This window comes from Geotrypetes seraphini, chromosome 3 (assembly GCF_902459505.1).
Source record: "Geotrypetes seraphini chromosome 3, aGeoSer1.1, whole genome shotgun sequence".
Classification (NCBI taxonomy): domain Eukaryota; kingdom Metazoa; phylum Chordata; class Amphibia; order Gymnophiona; family Dermophiidae; genus Geotrypetes; species Geotrypetes seraphini.
In genome coordinates, this window is record NC_047086.1 from 226,962,599 (window position 1) to 226,987,847 (window position 25,249).

At 45.5% G+C, this 25,249-nt stretch overlaps 1 protein-coding gene across 2 annotated transcripts in view; it reads right to left on the reverse strand.

Annotated features, from left to right (window-relative positions):
• Positions 1–16,438, reverse strand: part of LOC117358093 (inositol polyphosphate 1-phosphatase-like) — a 66,239-nt gene extending 49,801 nt beyond the window's left edge. Inside the window, exons 1-3 of one of the 2 annotated variants that reach the window (XM_033939584.1) lie at positions 16,132–16,438; positions 12,256–12,460; positions 6,868–6,928 (exon numbers count right to left, since the gene is read on the reverse strand). In XM_033939584.1, the coding sequence (XP_033795475.1) occupies positions 6,868–6,928; positions 12,256–12,459 (265 nt within the window). In that variant the 5' untranslated portion in view covers position 12,460; positions 16,132–16,438. The remainder of the gene's footprint in view (positions 1–6,867; positions 6,929–12,255; positions 12,461–16,131) is intronic. The other variant, XM_033939583.1, reaches the window with a different exon arrangement.
• Positions 16,439–25,249: the final 8,811 nt, after the last annotated feature.

Genomic DNA, 25,249 nt, shown 5'->3' on the forward strand with positions numbered 1-25,249 from the left:
CCTGCGGTTCGCCGTCGTCTTCGCCAGGTCAGGCACCAAGAGGATTTTTCTTCCTTGATATAAAATTTGTTTTCTTTCCTTTCCAGCAAGCAGAATCTGTAGCGCATGTTGGTATCGTAGAACTTTAGCTACTATAGGACGTGGCGCTTTATGAGTAGGGTTGATCTTAGATGGAACACGATGCGCCCTCTCAAATTCAAGTGGCATATCAAATTTAACATCCAACAATGAAGGAATCAATTTTGTCAGAAATTCAATTGTATCATTTCCTTCAGCCGATTCTGGAATCCCTAAGATTCTAATATTATTTCTACGACTTCTGTTCGAAAGGTCTTCCAGATCTGTTTTTATGGCTGCAATATCCCGTTCATGTTTGGGGATCAGGGAGACATCTTGAACATGTGCCGCCTGAAAAGATTCAAGCGCGTCCAGTCTGTGGCGCGCGTCCGTGAATTGTGAGTTTAAAGCTTCGATTTCCACACGAATCAATTGTGATTCTTCTACTTGCTTTGTCATTATGTTTTTGAAAGCGCGCATCTCCGTTATCAGGAGCTCTAGCTGTGAGTCCACAGACTTTGGCGCCTGTTTTTCTGGCGATGGGGCCTCGTGTTTAGGCTGTTTTCCACTGGGGGTTGCGGTGGGCGATTGTTCCGCTTTGCTGCTTTTTGAAAGCGACATGCTGGGTTAGCCGATTAATTTCGGAACTGATAAAACTGTTTTAGAAATCTGAAAGGAGACTATATTCTATTAATACCCTGCTGCCTCGGAGAGCATTCAATCCGTGCGTCCGATCGCCATGTTGGACAAGCTCCGCCCCCTCTTCAAGCTTCTCTATGGAATATTTGATCCTTTTGTCCCCTTATGTTGAAATACCCTTAGACTTTGCCATTTGAGAAACTCACAAAGATATAAGTTAGCCTTCCCTTCTTTTAAGAGAATTAAATCTGCTGGGAAGCTCAGTCGATCTTATGTTTTCAAGTTTGTAGAGATCTGGAATGAACTTCCTGACTCCATTAGGCTTTTAGGCCAGCTACAATATTTCGTAAATTCCTGAAAATTTTGTTGTTCTCGCAATTTTTAAATGGTTTAACTACAGCCTCAACGAAATGATAATATTATAGTTATTTTTCTTATGCTTTTCTTATGTACTTTAGTTTTTAATTAGTTCTTCCTTCTCTTATGTTTTCTGCTATGTATTCTAAGAACATAAGAATTGCCGCTGCTGGGTCAGACCAGTGGTCCATCACGCCCAGCAGTCCGCTTATGCAGCGGCCTCCAGGTCAAAGACCAGTACCCTAACCGAGACCGTCGAGCTCCACTGGGAGATAACCCGGTATATAAACCAAATATTAGATTAGATTGCTCCCAGTATCAGCTCAAATTCAATCATGTTATGATCACTGTTTCCCAGTGGACCCAACACAGTTAACTCCCGTACTATGTCTTGCATTCCACTAAGGACCAAATCTAAAATAGCACCACCTCTTGTTGGTTCCCGGACCAGTTGCTCCAAGAAGCAGTGATTTATGACATCTAGGAATTTTACCTCTCTATCACTCCCCAATGTAACATTTAACCAGTCAATGTTGGGGTAATTGAAATCAGCAAGTAACAAAGCTCATACTCTATAAATAAATATATCTATAGAACCCCCTACAATTCCACTCAGTACTGAGACTTTGGAGCTCTACCTGCCTCTTGGGTCCTGCGCGTGGAACTGGGAGCATTTCTGAAAATGCAACCCTGGAGGATCTGGATTTCAGCTTTCTACCTAAGAGCCTAAATTTGGCTTCCAGAACCTCCCTCCCACATTTTCCTATGTCATTGGTACCTACATGTACCAGGACAGTTGTCTCCTCCCCAGCACTATCTAAAATCCTATCTAAGTGATGTGTGAGGTCCACCACCTTCACACCAGGCGATCCTCATGCCCACCAGCCACCCAGCTATCTATATGCCTAATAATCGAATCACCAACTACAGCCGCTGTCCTAACTTTTCCCTCCTGGGCAGAATCTCTGGAGACACATAATAATAATAATAATAATTTTATTTTTATATAACGCCAAAGCCATAGTAGTTCGAGGCGGTTTACAATAAGAAGAGCTGGACAGTCAGCGAAAAAAATAACAATGAAGTCTTTGAATACATGAATATTTGTAGGGAAGGGAGAGAGACAGAGTAAAACAGTTACAATGTAGGAACATCAAGTACATATAAGTAGAATACAGTGGTGAGGCTTTAGGAGTTCATGGTTACAAATCGGTTGAACAGGTTGGTTTTAACTAGTTTTCTGAAGTTAAGATAGGATGAGGAGTGCTTGATGATGTTGCCTAGCCAGCCGTTCTGTTGACTTGCTTGGAAAGCAAGAGTTCTGTCAAGGAATCTTTTGTATCAGCAGGTTTTTATTGTAGGGTGGCTAAACATATGTATTATGCGTGTAGGCCTGGTGGAACTATCCAATTTAAAATGTGAGACCATAGGGGGGCCAAACCAAGTATAGATTTGAAACAAAGGCAGGCAAATTTGAACAGCACTCTTGCTTCTAGGGGCAGCCAATGAAGTTTTTGGTAGTAGGGGGTTATGTGATCCCATTTTTTTATACCAAAAATCAGTCACACTGCTGCATTTTCTATGATTCGGAGTCTTTGAAAGGTTTTTTGAGAGACCTCAGATAAATGATGTTGCAATAGTCGAGCAGGCTTACAATGGAAGATTGCACCAGTAAGCAGAATGATGCTGTGTCAAAGTACTTTCTGATGGTTCTTAGTTTCCATAGTGTCGAGAAGCCTTTTTTGATCAGTAACTGTGTGAATATCTAGAGTGAGGTAACAGCCAGCGTCACTCCCAGGATTTTTATGGAATCGACAATAAGGAAGTTCTGTCCGTTCAGGGAGATTGAAGTATCTTTGATTTTGTCATTCGGGCTCGCCAGGAAGAATTTGTTTTTTTCAGAGTTGAGTTTCAGTTTGAACTCAGTCATCCACAGTTCAATTTGATTTAAGGTTGATGCTAGGTGATTCTTCGTCTCGGGAGTCAGGCTTGTTAGGGGAAGGACTATGGTGATGTCATCAGCATAGATGTAAAATTTGATTTTTAATTTTTGTAGTAGATTCACCAATGAGGTTAGGTAAATGTTGAACAGAGTGGGGGATAGGGGGGAACCCTGTGGGACTCCGCATGGGTTTACCCAGTTGGAGGATTGATTATTGTCACTGTAGACTCAGTACGATCGTTTAGTCAGGAAACCTTGGAACCATTTTAATGCCGGAGAGTCCAATTGTCTCCAAGCAGTCAATTAGGATAGCATGATCGACTAAATCGAAGGTGCTACTCGGTGTGAGAAGATATTGCATCCCCTGGTGGGCGGGTCCTAGCTACTTCACCAAGGTGATGCTCTTCTTTAGTCCTCCTCTCTCCTCCAAGGCAGCACAGGGGCTACCAGACTGGAGATGGGACTTCTCTACAACATCTCTGTAGGTCTCCTCTATGTACTTCTCTGTCTCCCTCAGCTCCTCCAAGTCTGCTACTCTAGTCTCAAGGGAACGTACTCGTTCTCTGAGAGCTAGGAGCTCTTTGCAGCGAGCACACACATATAACTTCTCGCCAATTGGGAGAAAGTCATACATGTGAAACTTCCAATACTCATAGCAAGGCACAAATAGTGCCCGAGAGCACGGAGGCTTTGACCAGCTGGAAAGAACGCAGTCAGAGCAATTGACGAGGCGGCTAGACAAACTTCCATTTCTCATAGTAAGGAACAAATAATGCCCGAGAGCATGGAGGCTTTGACCAGCTGGCATACCATAAGTCCTTCCCCCTTTTCCAGGGCCACTACTACTTCTTGACCGCTGTTCTCATGCAGAGAACCAGACTAGAGAATGAAACGGGAACAAATTTGTCCCTGTCCCTGCAGGAACTCAATTGCCCCATCCCGTTCCCGCAAGTTTTGTCATTATCCCTGCCCCATTCCTGTACATTCTGCCTTAACCACACAAGCCTCGAACACTTATGATTTTAAAGTGAGGTTTGTGCAGATGAGGACGGAGCTAACAGGGATGTGGCAGGGACAGGAAAAGAACTCATGGGGACGTGAAAATGAGTTCCCGCGGGGACGGGGAAAAATGTGTCATTCTCTAAACCAGACTCTGCCAGAGAAATTGCATCCTGGAACAATAGTGGCATAGAATCAGACTTTCCATCCTTCCAGTGTACGTCAGGCTGAACCTCCTGGTCCAGCTCTGTGTCCTTGTCTGGATGGGGTGTGTGCTGAGTGGAGTTCTCCTGCGCCACTGCCTCTATTGCGCTGAACGCAGACACTGAGGAACCTTGGCAGGCCAAATACGCAGTACACATGAGGCTCACAAAATCCAGCCTTGTACTGGGGATCTTTAGGAACCTAGCAGGGTCCCACAGCCAGTCCTCCTGGGCTCTGTAGCATCTGTATGTCTGTGTTTGGCCAATGCACCTTCTGAGGGCTCTGGAAAGGGTCTCTTACCTTGGGAAGAAGCCTCCCGTGGTCCCCAGTCCTATTCTGCTGGCCATGCAGCGCAAGCCCAGAGGTGTCTGTCTCTACTGATTTTAAGTAAAATTGAGGGGTTTTAAGGCAGATGGAGACTTTAGAAAAAAAGATCACTTTAAAATTCAAGATGGCCACCACCAATAAAATTGCAAAAAAAAGGACTTTTAGAGGTAGGGGATCTTGGCGCTCTCTGCAGAAACCTTTAAATTTCAATTTTGGAGCCCCCTCCTCCCATAGGCTATAATAGCCGTACTCACTGTACCATGTGCCTGCCTGCTTCAGCTTAGAAATGAAACTGGGACCAATGGAGAACTCTGCCTCATAGGTTCACAGGTGGTCTTCGGGCTATCAGTCAGACTGAGCCTCAAACTCCAGAAAACCTTGTGCCTCAAAGGGGGAGAGGACCACCCATCGGTTCACTATTAAGCCCAGCCAAGCCGGGATGAAGCCAAACAGCCTGGGCTTAAACTCCTGATAATCAAAGATGTAAGCAGCTACACAGGGGATGGCCCCTGAACTCAAAATATACAAAAGCAGACTGGCTAGCTGTGTCCCTGAGGGTTGATTCTGCTAGCAGCAGACTTCTGCAGTGTGAGTCTGCGTCTTCTCCCAGGCAGAGGTCCTAACAAGTGGGAATTCTGGGCACTGAGCCTCCAATCAGAAAAAAAAAGGTACCTGAAAATAATAAAACTGCAGAGCTGAAACACTTCTGAACAACTTGCTTGCAGAAAAAAACTGAGGGGGCAGGGGCAGCTCCCTGGGAAGGAGGTAGGGTTCAAAAGATGATCAAGCAACTTGCAGGTTCAGATGTATAACCCTAGCGTTCAGGACTCCTAGACACATTGCACTAGAATTTATTTTGGAATAGTATTCAAAAGTACAGAATTCAATGCGATATTGGGAGGTACAACTCGTTGCAATCAAGAACTAACATTTGTTCTGGATATAGACATTCTGAGAATTGAAAGAAATATACCCAGACCAACAAAGGTCAGCCAGGCTTGTAGAGCTGCACCTCGAGTGCCCATTATTTTAATAACTACCTCAAGTAATACACCGTTAGTGATACTCGTAAATTTAAGCCATTATATTTGATTTAAGAACCTCAGAACATCACTCCATGCTCCATGCAGTCATTGCCTTAAGCTTCACGTGCAGGTTCGTCACAGGTTCGCTTATCACTTATTTTACTATCCAATTTGATAATTTAATTTAAAGTGTAGAGTGTAAACTTAAATATCTTTGTTTTATCTTAAAGGCTATTAAATTAAACTGGGATAACGCCTTGAAAAAGCTCCGGTGAAACATGTCAGTGGCCTGATTATCCCAATGGTTAAGACCACACGAATAAACTAAGTACTTGTAAAATTTTAAGTACTAACAGCCTTTAAGATATAACAAAGATATTTAAGTTTACACTCTACACTTTGCACTTTAAATTAAAAAGTATTAAATTAATTTATCAAATTGAATAGAAAAATAAGTGATATAGAACCTGTGTCGAACCTGCACGTCAAGCTTAAGGCAATGACTGCATAGAGCCTGGAGTGGTGTTCCAAGGTTCTTAAATCATAATATAATGGCTTGAATTTACGAGTATCACTAATGGTGTATTACTTGAGGTATTTAGTGAGGATTGATTCAAGCTAAAGGATTAATCAAGCCACCTTGAGTACTGAACATTATTTTAATAACAGCATGAAAAAGATGTGTATGCAACAAGTATTTGACACTTATTCATATTGTGCATATTCATTGTAGTAAATCCTGAAAACTCAACTAGCTAGGTATGACCCCAGGAAAGGGTTGAGAAGCAAGCCCACCTAAGATTCCACCCCACCCCACCCCCACCTTTCAATGGACCAAATTCTAGGCTAATGCAAAACAAGTTCAAGCAGCATCTCCTCATGCCCTTCAGTCAACCTATATGTAGCTGCTTTCACTGACCCTCTTGCCCATGTAAAAATTCTGCTTTAATCTAAAGGCTTTGGGGTCTGTTCTTTGGGGATAGGTGGGGATGGGGGGCGATGTGGCCTCTTCGGGGCTCATAAGAGTCCAGGGCCCCGGAGTGCCTTTCCGTCACCTAGGGCCTCGCTTGTCCTGTGTAGATTGTAGGGGGGGGGGTTGTTAGTTGTTACTCTTAACCTGTACCAGCTTGATATACTGTTGTATATGATGCATAATTGCTTGTACTGTGCACCATTTGTGTGCCTTTGTATTGTTTTTGCTGTTGTTTGCATCAATAAAAATTGTTTGAACCTAATCTAAAGGCTTTGGGAAGTCATGCTGTGATTATAAGCTTTCTCACTGTTGGGGAAGATGGTATCTAGTGAGCCTGAACCTACCTAAGCCATTTTCAAATTTATTGGATTCTTCTCCACCGATGAAATTCTGGAGCTCTGGAAACTAAAGAGAAATACAAAAGAGTAACAGTGAGTAGAAATTGCAGCTCACGCAGAGCAAACCTAACTGGTGAAAAACAGGGCACATCACTTCTTTCACCACCATTGCAGAGGAAAATTTGATCCTGTGTAGACTGTCCCCTGTGTAGCTGTTTACATCCCTGATTATCAGGAGTTTAAACACAGGCTGTTTGACTATATCCCAGCTTGGCTGGGCTTAATAGAGAACCGGCTGTGTGGTCCTCTCTCCCTTTGCAGTGGAAGGGGTAGTTATATATTAGAGAGGGGAGGGCAAAGGTTATGGAATCATATTGGCAGTGAGGGAAAGGGAACCAATCCATCATTGACCCCTGCAGCATTTGAGAGGGGCACCATCCCCAGGCCCAGGCTCAAACCCAGACCAAACTACACCTATAGTGAGAACAGAGACAGTCTTTTTTTTTATTGGTGTGAAGAAGCCAAAGTTGTTTATGTGCTGGAAAACATTGTTGGGGAAATAAGGAAAGATGAGCTCTTCTTTCTAACAGAGGTAGAGGGAACAACTCTGTGCAGACGAGCAGGAGGAAGGCAAAGGAGTTCAGAGGGGAAGAAAGCAGGCAAATGAGAGAGAGAAGAGGGGGAAGAAAAAGCAGAAGGGAGCAGAGAGAGAACTAGGGGCAGTGGCGAGAGTTAGCTCCACCCACCTTCCATCACCCACCGGAGCTCCCCCTTAAAAGGGGAGGAGCCAATGGTGAACTAAAGGCTTGGGCAGATGAGCAGGAGGAAGGAGGAGTTTAGAGGGGAAGAAAGCAGGCAAACGAGAGAGAGAGAAGAGGGGGAGAAAAAACAGAAAGAAGCAGAGAGCAGAGCGAGAACTAGGGACAGCGGTGAGAGTTAGCTCCGCCCACCCCACCCCGACGTCACCCACCAGAGCCCCCCCCTTAAAAGGGGAGGAGCTAACAGCGCTCAGCTGTTCGGCATGCATCGAAGGTGAGCGTTAAAGGCGCTTGCCTTAGCAAGAGCGCCTTCGCGAAGGGCCTTAAGAAGGGACGAGTCACTGAGGAAGAGCAAGAGGACAACCACAGCAGACACAGAGGACAGCCACAGCAGACTGGCAATCAGACAATAATGGAAGCAGCAGACAGAAGCAGGAAGTTGAGTTACCCAGTTTTCTGCACCATCTGCCATATGTATGACTACCTCCCCTCTGGGAGGTGGTCTTATGTATGCACTCGATGCGAGGAACTGGAGAGCTTGAAGAAACAAGTCAGACTCCTGGAAGGCAGAATATTGAAACAGGAAGCACTTCGAGCAGTGGAGGAGATGGACAGAGAGGCAGAGAATATCAAGACAGAGGAACCTATTGAGGAAGAAGTCCAGGAGTTAGAGAACTTCATCAAGGAGCATACAGGGAGGCCGTAGAAAATCACCAGTGACAGTGGAACTGCCAAGATACACCTATAGGGAGTGAGGACCACCTGGAGGACAACCACAAGGAAGAAATGGGTGACACAGCGAGATCTGGAAACAGCGGAGGGAACCCACACAAAGACGAGTCCGGTGCAAACTAAACCCTAGGATGAGGCAAGATGGAAGTGCACAGAGGACACAGACCTACAGATGGAGAGATGGTCATACACCAGGGACACGGACATGCAGCTAGAGAGGCAAGAGAAGTAGAGAGGACAGCGATCATCAAGGGGAACTCCATCATCAGACAAGTCGACAGCCACATAGCGGGAGGAAGACAGGATCGGCTGGTGACCTACCTACCAGGAGTCAAGGTAGAAGACATAGTGAGCCGCATCAACAGGTTCATCGACAGCGTAGAAGAGGAAGATACGGCGGTGGTGATCCATGTGGGGACAAACAACGTGAGCAACAGGAACTACAACAGGGAAGGACTGAAGGACCAGTTCCAGATCCTAGGAGAGAAGCTGAAGACCAGAACGCAGAGGGTAGCGTTCTCGGAGATCCTGCCCGTACCCAGGGTTGATGAGAAGAGGTAGATGGAGCTGCAAGCATCAACGCATGGATGAGGCACTGGTGTGAGGAAGAAGGATTCCACTTCATGTGCAACTGGACAACATTCTGGGGGAAGATGGAACAAGGCTACTGGCAAGCAACATCAAGAGAGAAATTGAGACATTTTTAAACTAAGAAGAAGGGGAAAGCCGACAGTCGACCAGGAGTCAATGGTTTGGGAACCGGTATACCCAGAGGATATCATGCAGGAACACAGCGGGGAAGACTCACCAGATCATAGGCAAAATAGAAATTCTGATGGATCGAAAAGGACATAAGAGGGAAGAATTTGCAAGAAAGTAACAGGCGGCAAACTCAAGTGTATGTACACAAATGCAAGAAGCCTAAGAAACAAGATGGGGAAGCTATGGCACAAAAAGATAACCTTAATATTATTGGCGTCACGGAAACATGGTGGAACAAGGAAAATGCCTGGGACACTGTGTTACCGGGATACAAGCTATACCGCAGAGACAGAGTAGGTCAAAAAAGGTGGGGGTATTGCCCTATACATCAAAGAAGGAATTGAGTCTACCGGAGAGAACATGCTGGAAACAAAAAATAAGGTAGCGTCTCTATGGGTCAAAATTCCGAGGACAAAAGAAATGGAAATGAAGATCGGCATCTACTACCAACCCCCAGGACAGTCCAAAGAAGTTGATGAAGAGATGACGGATGAGATTAAATGCAACTGCAAGGGAGGCAATGAAGTTATCATGGGTGACTTAAATTATCAGGGGATAGACTGGAACCTAGGCACCTCTGACTGCAGTAGGGAGACCACGTTCCTGGATGCTGTGGGCGATTGCTTCCTGGAACAACTTGACAAGGAAAATACGAGAGGAAATGCAATTCTGGAATTAATTCTAAATGGACTATGAGGACCGGCACAAGGTGTAGAAGTAGAAGGGACACTGGGAAGCAGTGATCACAATATGATTCGCTTCGACCTGGACACGGGAGCAAAACATCGATCCAGAACATCGATCACAGCACAGAACTTCCGAAAAGGGAATTACGAAGGGATGAGATTCATGGTGGGGAAGAAGATTAAGAAGAGGATAAGCACTGTAAAAACGCTAGAGTAAGCATGGTCCCTTTTCAAGGACACGATCACCGAGGCGCAAAATCTATATATACCGCATATCATCAAGGGATCCAAGAGGAAAAAGAACAAGGAACCAGCGTGGCTCACTGTAGTGGGGAAGGAAGCGATCAGAGACAAGAAGACTTGGTTTAAGGAATGGAAAAGGTCCAAAATGGACAAAAACTGGAAAAAGCACAAACAACATCAAAGCAGGTGCCACAAGGTGGTAAGAAAGACTAAAAGAGACTATGAGGAAAAAATAGCCAAGGGGGTGAAAAACTTCAAGCCGTTCTTTCGATATATTAAGGGGAAACGGCATGGTAAGGAAACGGTGTGGCCGTTGGATGACCATGGAATAAAGTGAGTGCTAAAGGAGGACAAAGCCATCACCGACAAACTGAACACATTTTTTGTTTCTGTATTTACTGAAGAGGATATACACAACATACCGGAAGCCGATAGGCTATACGCAGGAAATGAGGACGGGAAACTGACAGGGTTGATGGTCAGCCTAGAAGAGGTATGCAGGCAGATTGATAGGCTTAAAAATGATATATCCCCGGGACCAGATGGCATCCATCCGAGGGTACTCAAGAAACTGAAAGGGGCTATAGCTGAACTGCTTCAACTAATAGCCAATCTGTCAATCAAATCAGGAAGGATTCCGGAAGACTGGAAAGTGGCGAATGTTACGCCGATCTTCAAGAAAGGTTCAAGGGAAGATCCTGGAAATTACAGACTGGTGAGTCTGACCTAGGTACCGGGAAAGATGGTAGAGGCGCTGAGAAAGGAACGCATCATTGATCACCTTGACGGACACAATCTGATGAGGACCAGCCAACACGGGTTCAGCAAAGGAAGATCTTGCTTGACGAAATTGCTGCACTTTGAGAGAGTAAACAGGCAGATAGACAAGGGCGAGCTGGTCGACATTGTATATCTCAATTTTCAGAAGGCATTCGACAAGGCCCCTTATGAACGACTACTTCTAAAAATTGCGAGCCATGGAATCGAGGGTGAAATACTCATGTGGATTAAAAACTGGTTGGCGGATAGTAAACAGAGAGTGGGGGTAAATGGACACTACTCGGACTGGAAAAGTATCACGAGTGGAGTGCTGCAGGGTTCGGTGCTTGGACCCGTGCTATTCAACATATTTATAAACGACCTGGAAATTGGTACGATGAGCGAAGTGATTAAATTTGCGGATGATACGAAGTTATTCAGAGTGGTGAAGACGCAGAAGGATTGCGAAGACCTGCAACGTGATATAAACACGCTTGAGAAATGGGCTGCGACATGGCAAATGAGGTTTAACGTGGATAAGTGTAAAGTGATGCATGTCAGTAACAAAAATCTTATACATGAATACAGGATGTCTGGTGCGGTACTCAGAGAGACCCCCCAGGAAAGAGACCTGGGAGTACTGGTTGACAAGTAGATGAAGCCGTCCGTGCAATGCGCGGCAGCTATGAAAAGGGCAAACAGAATGTTAGGAATGATTAAGAAGGGGATCACGAGCAGATCGGAGAAGGTTATCATGCCGCTGTACCGGGCCATGGTGCACCCCCACCTGGAATACTGCGTCCAGCACTGGTCACCGTACATGAAGAAGGATCCGGTACTACTCAAAAGGGTTCAGAGAAGAGCGACTAAAATGGTTAAGGGACTGGAGGAGTCACTGGGCCTCTTCTCCCTTGAAAAGAGGAGGCTGAGAGGGGACATGATAGAAACATTCAAGATACTGAAGGAAATAGACTTAGTAAATAAAGACAGGTTGTTCACCCTTTCCAAGGTAGAGAGAACGAGAGGGCACTCTCTAAAGTTAAAAGGGGATAGATTCCGTACAAACGAAAGGAAGTTCTTCTTCACCTAGAGAGTGGTGGAAAACTGGAACGCTCTTCCGGAGGCTGTTATAGGGGAAAACACCCTCCAGGGATTCAAAGTTAGACAAGTTCCTGCTAAACTAGAACATACACAGGTAAAGCTAGTGTCAGTTAGGGCACTGGTCTTTGACCTAAGGGCCGCCACGTGAGTGGACTGCTAGGCACGATGGACCACTGGTCTGACCCACAAGCGGCAATTCTTATGTTTTACACATCTTTTCTGCACTTTATAGCATGAAATGAGGCATGGGATAGGAAATTCAAAGCCCTATCAAAATGCAAGCAACAAGGTGCAGGACAAACTGAGACCCAGTCCCTGCTAATGCTGACTAACGCTGATCTAGACCGAGTTACCTTCTTCCCAATGTCATGCCGGATGAGCTCTTGAATAATGACATCGGCAAGTGTCTTGAAGTCCTGTACAAACTTCTTGTTTTTGTCTGCACCGCTTTTTTCTTCAATGAGTAGCTGGAAGAGAGTCTCCTGCTGGCGGCACAGCTGCGCCACGCCAGCAGCTTTCTCAGAGGCACCAAGCAGGGCTCTTAGGAGCTGGGCCATACTAGACAAACAGAAATTCATTAGTAGTGGATAAAAAAAAGGAGCAGTGAAACAGACAGGGAACAAGTGAGATATTTATGCCTACTCTCTCATAAATGCTTTGCTTTCATCTCTTTTTAAAAGATAAATGACGACATTCCACAGGTACTTGAGAGATTCCTGAACCTACAAAATAGGAACTTCCTGAACACAGTGAAGCTTAAATGTGCTGTTCAAGTCCATAATCATGAACAAAACTTTTGGCTCTATTCAAGAGCTTCCAGAAGCACAATTTAATTCAAACGGGATCTCAGGAGCTAAAACAAAAAGGCATGATACATGCTTTCCAGGGAAGTTTAGGAATCAAAGAACGTTATAAAATGCTATATAATTCAGTTCCAGAGCCATAAACCCATACAACTGTGCAAGGGGCACCTATAGGGAATTCAGGAAACGTCTAAAAACACATCTATTCCTGAAATACCTAGGAAACCAGCCTATACAATCTTAGTCCTCAACAAATGATCTCTAGAACTGTCAATCACCAAGTCTATACTTTGTTGATTCCACTCAATCTGTAACATCTCTAATCATTGTAAACCGCATAGAACTTCACGGTCCTGCGGTATATAAAAAAGTTGTTATTATTATTATTTAAGTTCGAAAGTCAGCCTCCCCACTAACAGTACTGCTGTGGTTGCTGATGGCATCCAGGACACATCCTCTATGCAAACATAAGGCAGAACGTAAAGCATGTTCAGACAGGCAACTTACTGTTAAATGTGCAAGCTACAGGTCAACAAACATTTATATAAGAAAACTTGAGCACTCGCATACTGACAGTTAAGATTAAGAACATAAAAATTGCCAAAGGTCTATCAAGCCCAGTATTCTGTTACCAACAGTGGCCAACCCAGATTCCAAATACCTAGTTCAGACATGGGCAACGCCAGTCCTCAAGGGCTGGAATCCAATCGGGTTTTTAGGATTTCTCTAATGAATATGCATGAGATCTATTCCCAGGTCCCAAGTACCTAGTTCAGACATGGGCAACTCCAGTCCTCGAGGGCAGGAATCCAATCAGGGTTTTTAGGATTTCCCCAATGAATATGCATGAGATCTATTTGCATGCACTGCTTTCAATGCATATTCATTGGGGAAATCCTGAAAACTCAACTGGATTCCGGCCCTCGAGGACCGGAGTTGCCCACCTCTGATCTAGTTAGATCTCAAGCAGTATAACTGAGTAATCACCTTTGACTTGTGCCCAGTAGTGTTATTAAAAGATACAATTTCCTGCAGTAGTTAAAATGGCCAGGGAGCATGGCTTCACAATAAACTGTCATTAAGCTTATGGCCCAAAAGCCACCTCAAGGAGCCATGCTTTTTAGTAATTTTCTAAAACTAGCAAAAGAAAAAACAAACCCGCCCCCACTGTCTAGATGGGCCCCTGGGACTGCTTTTGTCCCCGATAGTCCGGTGGGGTCCATGTGGGCTCCAATTGACTGCTGCGACCTCTCGCGTGGCATTTCCTGTAATACTGTGAGCTGGTGCAAGAGGTCGCGGCAGCAAGGGGAGGGAGTGAAGAGGATGCTCTGCGCTCCTGCCCTGATCGACCCCCCTGCTGGACAACCAAGGGGTTAGAGAGGTCGTGGGAGGGTTGTGCATCTATTTTTAGGCGGCTATTTCTGTGCAGCCAACTGTAAGAGACATTTTTGCTTAGCTATTGCCGGGCATTCACCTTTATGCAGCTAATTTTGTGCTGGCTGTCCACTCAAATTTATCCACCTAGAATTGGCCGCTCAAACCCTCTTGACTGTCTCCCCCCCCCCCCGAAGCCCCCTCAATCATTCTTGTGGTCCAGTGGGTGTCGGGGGCAGGAGCGAGCCCTCTTGCGGCAGCTCCTCAGAATTGTGAAGCCATGCTCCATGATCCTGAATTCAAACTGGTGCCAACACCTAACAACCTCACCTGGAGTATTATGTTACGTTATGGCTGCCTTATCTTGAGAAGGATAAAGCGGCACTGGAGAAGGTTCAGGAAGGAGTGACCAAGATGATAGGAGGGGGGGGGTTGTGTGGAGCGCCTCTCATATGAGGAAAGACTAAGAGGGTTAGGGCTCTTCAGCTTGAAAAAGAGGCAGCTGAGGGAAGATATGATTGAAGTCTACAAAATCCTGAGTGGAGTAGAATAGGTACAAATGGAATGATTTTTTTACTCTGTCAAAAATTGCAAAGACGAGGGGACACTCAATGAAGTTATAGGGAAATACTTTTAAAACCAATACGAGGAAATACTTTTTTCACTCAGAGAAGCTCTGGAAGGCGTTGCCACAGGTTGTGGTAAGAGCGGTTAATGTAGCTGGTTTTAAGAAAGGGTTGGACAATTTCCTGGAGGGCTCATAGGGCTGATTCAGTAAGCGTACCGATCGGCTTGCGACCCCTTTGCAACCCGATTTCCCTCCAACCCGATTCACTAACCTCTGTCCCGATCATCCTCCGATCCGCACATGCAAATGAGGAGGAACGGCATTCAAATGTAAGCAGGCAGCGATTCACTAACCAAAACTGCAACACCGACTGGGCTAGCCGATCGGCAAACAAGCGACTTCTGGGGACCAGTCGTTCACTGCATCTCCTGCTCTTTGCCCCGACTTTCCAGCTCTCTTCTTCTGCTCTCTCTGCCCCGAGCGCCGCTCTGCTTCTGCCATGACTCTCCTGCGCTCTCTGCCCCTCACTCTCCTGCTCTCTCTGCCCCAGCCTTCCCCCGCAGTGCGAGGTCATGGTTTTAACCCGTGGGTTTAAAGTGGGTTAAAATCATGGGCTTACAAGTTAAAAAAGCAGAAAAAGAGTTAAGAAAAAGGTTGCTGCTCTTTAAGCATGCGCAGACCATCTACAGATGGTCTGCACATGCATCGGGATTGCTATAGAGCAGGGGTCTCAAAGTCCCTCCTTGAGGGCCGCAATCCAGTCGGGTTTTCAGGATTTCCCTAATGAATATGCATGAGATCTATGTGCATGCACTGCTTTCAATGCATATTCATTGGGGAAATCCTGAAAACCCGACTGGATTGCGGCCCTCAAGGAGGGACTTTGAGATCCCTGCTACAGAGCGATCCGGGCGCCCGATTGAGACGTGATTCCGATCGCCCTCATTTGCATGAGGGCGATTCGTGAATCAGCCCCCCGGATACGGATCGGATCGCTCACGGAATCTGGGCCATAGTCAGTTATTGAGTCAGATTGTGGGGGGGGGGGAGGGGGGAAGTCACTGCTTGCCCTGCCTCAGCAGAATTGAATGTTGCTACTTTTGGGAAGGGGGGGTTGCCAGATACTAGTGAGTCAGTGACCTAGATTGGCCACTGGGCTAGATGGACCTTTGGTCTGACCCCAGTAAGGCTACTCTTATAATTGCAGATAGTTCTCAGCGCTGTAATCACAGATAGCAAAAATCGCAAATTACAAGAGCTCTGCACCCAGTGCTTATTCAGCCATGGGTGGGGAACAGTACAGCAGCCTTTCAAGAAAGCGAACCCAAGACAGGTAATTAAAGAGCTAACAGCATTAATGAATGGTGAGCGCTTCCAGTGGCTGCTCCGTTATCCTTCTCTACAGTAACATGCAAAGGCCCTGGGAGAAAAGAGTAAAAAGCCTGCAGACAACTGCAGAAAAGGAAGCAGCAGAGAAGCCTCACCCGGAGACACTCACTTGCAGGAGCCGGAGGATTAAAGCAGCTGCACTTCCTCTCCCGACTGCTACGAGGGCAGCCCGTCACCCTCCCTGGGAAGGGCCCGCTGTTGTGATATGTCACCGCACCCTGCCAGCCTCAATCGCGTTAACCCCTCACGTACTGGCTTCCTGCCACTGCCACTGCCACATCCTCACCCTCACCCTGCACGAGCCTGCCAGCTGGTTTCCCTTTCCCTCTGGTCACGTGGGATTCGGCCTCCAATTGTAATTGGTTGAGTCACTTTGGGCCACAATCTCCAAACTTAAAAAGTTGCCGTTAAAAAGCGGTCGTTAAACTGGTTCCCAAAATCGCGGTCTTTCGCTCGCTTTCTAGCGCTCTCCGACACTGCCATGCAAATGGACTCTTGAATACTGAAATGAGCACTCCGGTGGATTCTTAAACATCTGCCGAGTCATTCTCCAAGAGCGGTGTCGGCTTTTGGCGACAAAAATCAGTGACTGCTTCAGGGGTGCTGGTAAAGTGCCAGCACTGTTAAAAAGCGCTTCTTGTGGCATGTGTTTTCAATGTGGTTAATTTAAAACATTCTGAAGGTACCTTTTAGGATAAGGCCCTCCTTTAGTAGTGCAGAGACTTGAGCCAGAGACTGAAGAGATTTTAAAAAGGCTTTTATTAAACTAGCATATATGCTGGACTTCTGGGCAGAACTAGCTGCATAAACAGAAGACCCTGAGAATTTCAAACACAAAGATTATATAGTGTCCTAACCAGTCCGAACCAGTTTGACCAGTTCTGACCAAAAGGTAGGAGCAAAGAGAAAAACAAAACCATAAATCCATCCTATAATCTACACATCTTAGGCTAACTAGCATCTACATTCCTCTGCCTCCTGGCTGTACCAGGCACTTAAGACAGATACATAGAACAGGCCTGCATGCATACGTGATTTCTCAGAGCAGTAAAATGGAGTCACAACTTGTTCTTTGTACTGATTATGACCCACTGATCTAAAATAAAGCTTTCTTCATCTACACCGTGACCCAGCCATGTCAGCTAGCTAGGGATCCTTCATTCCCAACTTTTCTTCTGTAGGCTAGCTGACTAACTGGGTTACGGGAGGTCAGGGCCATCTGTATCAGAGGTGGGGACTGGGTGATAGGAGGAAAGGGCCAGGACTAGGGCGGTGGTACTTTTGTCAATCGTAGTCCTAATAGTACGGTTAAGGGTTTTCAATAAACATGGTAACAGGCAAGGAAGAACACAAAATATGACAGAGAATACCAGGAAAATTATGGTGAGGGCTTTAAAGAGTCCCGGTTTGGAGGCCCAATCAGTCAGTGAGTTGAGTCCAAACATATCAGCAGAAAAACCCTTCCAAGTCTGGACAGGAACGTGAGCTAATCTGGTAATCTTGTCTATGACCTCTTCAACCACAAATCCTTCATCATCCAGTTGTAGACAGCAGTTGGAGAGATTGAATTTGGCACATACCCCTCCTTCAGCGGCCAATAGATAGTCTAAGGCCAGTCGGTTCTGATAGATGGCGGTACGCATCATAGTGTTCGCTTTGGCCAGGGCTCCCAGGGCCCTAGCTGTTTCATTGGTGATAACTTCTAAAACCGCCTGCAGTCGTAACGGGAGGAGGAAGAAGGCTGGTTTGATAGTGCCCAGAACACAAGTGCCAGTCCAATTTGAGGGTAGAGTGGGGTATGCCGTTTTCCCACAGATCCAGTAGCATCCTTCTGGTGCAGCCCAAGGGGCAGAAGCAGGCAGGTTGAGGTAGACATTTAATGTGGTAGCATTGCCAGTAGTATTCCATCGTCTGGGTATTTTTAACTTAGGATCTCCGGTCCAATAAGTCCATCCGGGCTGAGAGGTACTGTTTTTAGTCCATAAGGATTGGCACTGCAGGTGTCCAACACGAGTGGTAAAGGATGGTCCGAGACGCTGTATGCAGTGTTTTGCCAGAATGGAGTTTTTCAGAGGCCAGCTGGGTGCCCCTGCAGACATAACAGTTTGTCAGATTTAAGGTGGCTCCTATGGTTTCAGCGAACTGTATGAAAAGGTTGCGGGTGGTGGCAGAGGGCACAAAGTCTTGTTGGTCAAGTTTCATATGTTCATAAAAGTCTGGAAACACAATGCTGTGTTGTTCAGGAATTCGGTGTCTCTCAACGAGTTTGATGTGCAAGACAGTACCAGGGTCCGTGCCCTTACCATATATCTGTAGGCCCACAAGATAGCGAGCTTTCCGGAAGCTATCGTCGAGATTCCATTTAAACGGCTGTAGAATAGTGAAGTTAAGTGGGTTACAGTTCTGGAGGCCACAGTCAGAGGTAGTCACCCATTTTGGATAATATGGCTCGGGTGGTAGGCAGTCGGGTCATACCCCAAGTAGCCCAGGATACACATTTCCAGTAGTTACAGTAGTAGTGTTCGGAAGAACCTTCACAGTGGGACGGCTTCTGTCCCGCCAGGCACATGTATTTATCGTTGTGCATATATTCCCTCCTCCATGCTAGGGCACCACAACATCCAAGGAAGGTGGGGTTCTGGTCCATGGCATAGCAAGCATCAAAGAGGACTGAGGCCGGGACATAGGGATTAGTGACCAGGGTTTGTTGAATCAGGGGGCCCTGATCCCAGACTGACCTGACCTCTATCCAAGTATCCCTATTAGTTGCTCTGGGGTCGAAACAGATCTGTGAATCTCCATTATTACATATAGAATATTCAACCTTGTTATATATACATACAGGGGTCACTAGTTGACCCTTACACTCATAATTAGTTTGAAATCTAATAACATTTTCCGTTTTGCCCCCATTGTCCACTAGTGCCACACAAGGGGCACACCCAGGCGTGGGAGGGGTAGGGGACATGGACAATGTTGGCAAGACGTAAATCACAAGCAGTAAATATACAACAGAGTTCATATTAAATATCTTGTCAGATCTCCGGATCAGACGTGCGTGATTACTCTTCCAGAGTGTGGGGCAGCCGCGTGATTTTCAGTTGAAGGTCAGTAGGCCCTTTTTCACAAATATACTCAGCAGCGGGCTTCACACGGCTGTAGTGAATCCAAGACTCGTGGCGGGACAATTTGACAGCTGTGGGGGAAGCAAGTAAGACAGTGAAAGGCCCTGTCCAAAGGGGTTTCAGCGGTTCTTTCTTCCATACTTTCAGCCACACTTGATCCCCAGGTTTGTAGAGGTGAACAGGGGTTGTAATTGGCAGCGGGGCTCTAGAAATGACCCAGTTCTGTAATTTCATAATGGTCTTTCCTAGTTGCTTTATCTCTGCGTCTGTGATAGCGTTCCCTATCTGTTCAAGAGACTCGGGGTCTAGACTGACTATCGGCGGGGGTCGGTCATACATGAGCTCAAATGGGGACAACCAATTGCGTTTACCTGGGGTACAGCGGATGCGAAATAGAACAGAAGGAATCAGTTTGGGCCATGGCAGGCGGCTTTCCTCTGCCGCTTTTCCGAGGAGGGTTTTAATAGTTCTGTTGATGCGTTCAACTTGGCCAGAGCTCTGGGGGTGATAGGCCGTATGTAATTTCCAGGTGATTTGCAGAGCCCGAGAGACAGCTTGTGTGACTTGTGATATGTAGGCGGGGCCATTATCGCTGCCAATCACTAGGGGCAGGCCATAGCGAGGGATGATGTCATGGAGTAAAGCCTTTACTATTTCCCTACTTTTCTCTGTGCGCACTGGGTAGGCCTCTGGCCACCCAGTGTGGGAATCAATGAAAACCAGGAGGTAACGGAACCCATGGGAGGGGGGCAAGTGGGCAAAATCAGTAGAGAGGACTTGCATGGGGTGTGAACCGATAGGCTGGTGACCAGGAACGGGGGATCTGACAGAAGAGGGGTTGTGTCGGAGGCAAATGACACAGCGGAGCAGGACATGGGAGATGAGTTGAGAGAGATTCGGGATATAGAAATTCTGTCGGAGAAGAGTGCGGAGGGTTGGGTTACCGGCATGAGAAAAATCGTGTGCACGGTGGACAACAGTGAGGGCCAGGAGTTGTGGAACATACAGGAGGGTATAGTAATCCATCCGGATGGGAGGGTGCAATGGCCAGGTTGCTGCGTGGCCCACTTGCGCTCGGGGTCAGTGTACTGGGGGGAAAGGGAATGAAGGAAAGGTTGAGGGGAGGAAAGGGATAATAGAAGAGGGGGTGTGGGCGGACCTTGGAGGGCCGCCTGGCGAGCCGAGCGGTCAGCCAAGGCATTACCGCGGCTGATGAAATCACGGAGACGACGGTGGGCCCGGCAGTGCATGATAGAAACTTTGGAGGGTAGCAGGATAGCATCCAAAAGGTCCAGGATGAGTTGGTGGTGTTGGATAGGGGATCCAGAGGAGGTGAGGAAGGAACGCTGGCGCCAGAGGGCAGCGTGGGCGTGAACAGCTAGAAAGGCAATTTAGATAGGAAAAAAAACAAAAATGCAAAAAGGGAGAGAAAAATCTCCAAAAATGGCCAATGGTATAGTTGGTTTCCCCGGGGTACCCCACAAACCAAACAGATAGACAACACAAAGATTACAGGGCATAAACAAACATAGAAAACAGAAAAGGCGTGAAACTTTTCTTCCAGCTGGCAAGGATTCAGAGCTGAACTTAGATCTGCAGAGAAATGCACAGTTATACAAAAACAAACGTCCATCATAGCACGAATCATAATTGTGTGCACACAGTGGCAAAGTAAAGTGCGATATAACACATGGCATAATAATAAAAGGCATCTATTAATGGTTACTGGAACGTCCGAAAGAGAAAACGTAAGAATGTAATCACTCTGGCTTGGTGCCCTGCCAATTACATTCATAAGGCAGACAGGGACTCAACTGCTAGGGTGTGCTTCAATCTTGAAAAATAAGCAAAACTTACTAGGTAAAGTAAGATACAGTGTACAATGTTAAATATAGAGGTATTCTGAAGTATGGCAATGTCAATTCAAAGGAAAAAAAGAAACATGTTAAATGTTAAGTGCAAGGTCATTTCAAGGTTACTGAAAGCAGAACATTGTCCTCCTTCTCTGGGTAGAAAAAGGCTCATTGTAACAGGTCCAGAACAGCTCTGTATGTATGACTGCGAAGACAAAGAAGAGACATTTTAACGTGACACCACCCCTGAGGTCACTTAGCCATGTTCCCTGCAGGCAGACCTGGAACCCTTGTCTGCCACCTGGGTCCCGCTACACTCTGAGGAGTGGGCACTGCTGCAGACTAGATGTAGCTACTTTACTCTGCACTGTCCTTACATAATAACTACCCCCTTCCTCTGGAGTTTGAGCTACCAAGTTTATTTTAAAGGTATTTCTGTTTCCAATTGTATTTAGAATCAGATTGATAATAACACTTTATACAAACATGCATGGGAAGAAAGAATTCATAAAGAACACCAGGATAAAGACACAATACGGGAAAGCAAGGGAGACTGTTAGCACAAAAGAAGTAATCTCAATCCATCCGTTATCAATAAAACTCATTCATAAATCCAAGAAAGAATCCAATTCAAATTCTACTGCATATTATTTAAAACCCTACACGGAGACAGCCCATCATACTTGAACAATCGCCTCATCCAAGCACCTAGTACCAGACACAGAAAAACGCACTCCCCATTCATACCCCCCCCCAATCAAGGAAGTCAAAAGAACAAAACTACACGACGGCCTCCTAGCCACTCGAGCCGCAAGACTGGACAACCAGATCTCCAACCTTCTGATGACCACCCCAGACTATAGGACGTTCAGAAAGGAAATAAAAACCATACTTTTCAAGAAATTCCTGAAGCAGCAATAACATCACGACCTCTTAGCAACTCTAAAACTGACATTAGACCTACCCATTACCGCACTAATAATAACAAAAGAACCTCCACTACGACCACCTTTTAATTCTTTTACAAACCACCTCACCCACAACAACACGTTAAATGTTTATAAGATCTACAACTTACCTCTCTAGCTAATCATTGTAACTCTACTTTTTTTAATTAACCTTTTGTAATCCGCCTTGAACCGCAAGGTAATGGCGGAATAGAAATCCCTAATGTAATGTAATGTAATGTAATAAAGGGAAAAAAAAAAAAATAAAAATAAAAAAAGTTGACCACATTACACCGCTATTGATTAAGTCCCATTGGCTACCTATTAGCCACCGAATTACTTTTAAGATATTATTCTTGGTTTTTAAAGTTCTAGCTTTCAATGAGCCTCAATTCATGTCTAGAATGATCATTCCTTATTATGCCCCTCGTTCTCTACGATCATCATCACAAGACTTATTAACTGTACCTTCTTTAAAAATTGTGGGTACAAGAAGAAATGACATGTTTTCTGTTACAGCGCCACAAACGTGGAATGCACTGCTACTGTACATCAGAAAAGAAAAAGATCTTATCTCTTTTATAAAACTCTTAAAAACTTTATTATTTAACTTTGTACTTGTGTCTTAAAATTGTTTGTCCTCTAAAATGTTGTTGTTTTTTTTTTTTTTTAATTGTTCAGCGCTTAGAATGTTTGTATAGGCGATTCATCAAATAATAATAAAACTTGAAACTTGAACTTGAATTATCAAGCCCATGTTTAGCAAATATTTCAATTTTCAGAAAAATATGGATACTTAACCTCTATCATTGTTAGTCTTGTACTTTAAATCCCCCAACACTGGGATACAAAGGCAGGGATGTGCCAAACACAAATCCCACATGTCTGACAAACGGTTGCTTTTTTTTTTTTCTTTTTTTATTACCAGCAGACACACTTTGACAACTGCGAGAACACGTAAACTATCTGGCTCAACTTTCTTTAAATTACTCACTGTCTGTAACAAATCCACTGCACGCAACATATATCTAAAATCACAGTCTTTATTCTCGTTCATCAGTGCGAACTCACATTCTTAATTCTGGCTAGATCCACACGCATTTTACCCTGTTAAGCAACTTACACTATCCTGTCTGCAACTTTCGGCAAAACAATCATGCTGGCTTGCTTTACCAACCTTTCCCAGGTTTCCAACCTAAATGCTATTTCCATCTACCCGGGTAATTTCTCAACATCACCAATTTCTCGTTCTCTGTGTCTTGTCAGGTGTCCCCAGAGCTTTTGTTTTATTAATTTGACAAGTATGACAAAAAGTTGATTAAATTCCAAATACTAAGCCTCGGACAACAATAAAAATAAGGGTAAAGAATTACAAAATTACAAAAAAACCTCTACAAACCCAGAATTAAACGTATAAGAAACAATGAAAGAAAAAAAAGAACTTCAAGGAGGAAAGGAAAGAAGACATAGATGGAAGAAAAACAATAGGGCAAAGGGAAAATGTTTGGGTGTTTGTTTTGTTGCTTTGAATTTATCTAAATGGTGCTAAACCATAAGATTAGGAGAGTTAATCCAGTCCAAGCATGACTGTGTCTAGCTAACTAAGTGTTTTATTTTATTAGTAATCAAACTCAGTTAACATTGATTCTCCATAATTACCCAAATAAAATTGCATTGTATTATATCATCTTCTGCAAGCCTGCCATAACTGGCAGGGTTGAGATGTTACATCTCATGATGAAAAGCAGGATTATGTACGCTATGTATTTCCCCCTCTTGTAAGAAGAAAAAGAGGGTCAGTCGTAAAATGTTTAAGCATGATCTGAAGGGGGTCGATGGTGCTCTGACCCATATTATACAATCTATATATGCACCCAACAAAAGTTCCAATTTCCAGAAACCAGAATCCTATATACCTCTCTGTGCTTCACAACGGATTAAGAAGTTACTAGACAGAAGAGGTAGAGACAGGATAGAGAAGGAATCAACTTCTCACTTACCAAGACAGGTCCGGTACCGGCACAACAAAACCAGGAGCCAGAAATCTCCACCGATTCGTTCCTTCTCGAGGTGCAATCCGTTGTCTTCGACGAGAAAACCGTTCCTGGTCAACCACCAGGTTAATGCCGGCTATTACGGGTCTCGTAGGAGGCAAGGTTTGAAATCCTCCGAGGGAGACGATCGTGCCAAACAGGCTCAAGTCTGTAGATCAAGTCCCTGTTCGGCTGCGCCAAATGAAGGTACCTTTTAGGATAAGGCCCTCCTTTAGTAGTGCAGAGACTTGAGCCAGAGACTGAAGAGATTTTAAAAAGGCTTTTATTAAACTAGCATATATGCTGGACTTCTGGGCAGAACTAGCTGCATAAACAGAAGACCCTGAGAATTTCAAACACAAAGATTATATAGTGTCCTAACCAGTCCGAACCAGTTTGACCAGTTCTGACCAAAAGGTAGGAGCAAAGAGAAAAACAAAACCATAAATCCATCCTATAATCTACACATCTTAGGCTAACTAGCATCTACATTCCTCTGCCTCCTGGCTGTACCAGGCACTTAAGACAGATACATAGAACAGGCCTGCATGCATACGTGATTTCTCAGAGCAGTAAAATGGAGTCACAACTTGTTCTTTGTACTGATTATGACCCACTGATCTAAAATAAAGCTTTCTTCATCTACACCGTGACCCAGCCATGTCAGCTAGCTAGGGATCCTTCACATTCCATGAAGAATCATAAATTATAGTCTATTTTTTTGTGTGGGAGTGGTAAAAGCAGGCTTCTTGAGCACATGTATTATAGCCCCCCTCGGCAGTGGGACAGATGCCCACTCTTTTCTGCCACAAACACACACACCCCTGGCAGCGGGAGAGATGCCCAATCTCTCCCCGCCGTCAAGAAACATACTCCCAACACCCCCTCGGCAGTGAGAGAGATGCCCACGCTCGCCTGCTGCGGGAGAGATGCCCAATCTCTCCCGCCGCCAAGAAACACCCCACCCAACCCTCCTTGGCAGTGGGAGAGATGCCCATGCTTTCCCACCGCCATGCAGCACAGTGGCGTACCAAGGGGGGGGAAGATCCGCCCCAGGTGCACGGTTTGGGGGGGGGGTGCACAGCCGGCCAAGTCCGGGTCTTCCTGCCCTTCCTTTCCTTCGGCCGCGCCGCTACGATCGATCCTACCTCCCCCGCCATCAAGAAGTCGAGAGGACGTTCCGGGCCAGCCAGGCAGTGATTGGTTGGCCTGGAACGTCCTCTCCGACGTCAGAATTGACGCCGGGGAAGCAGGA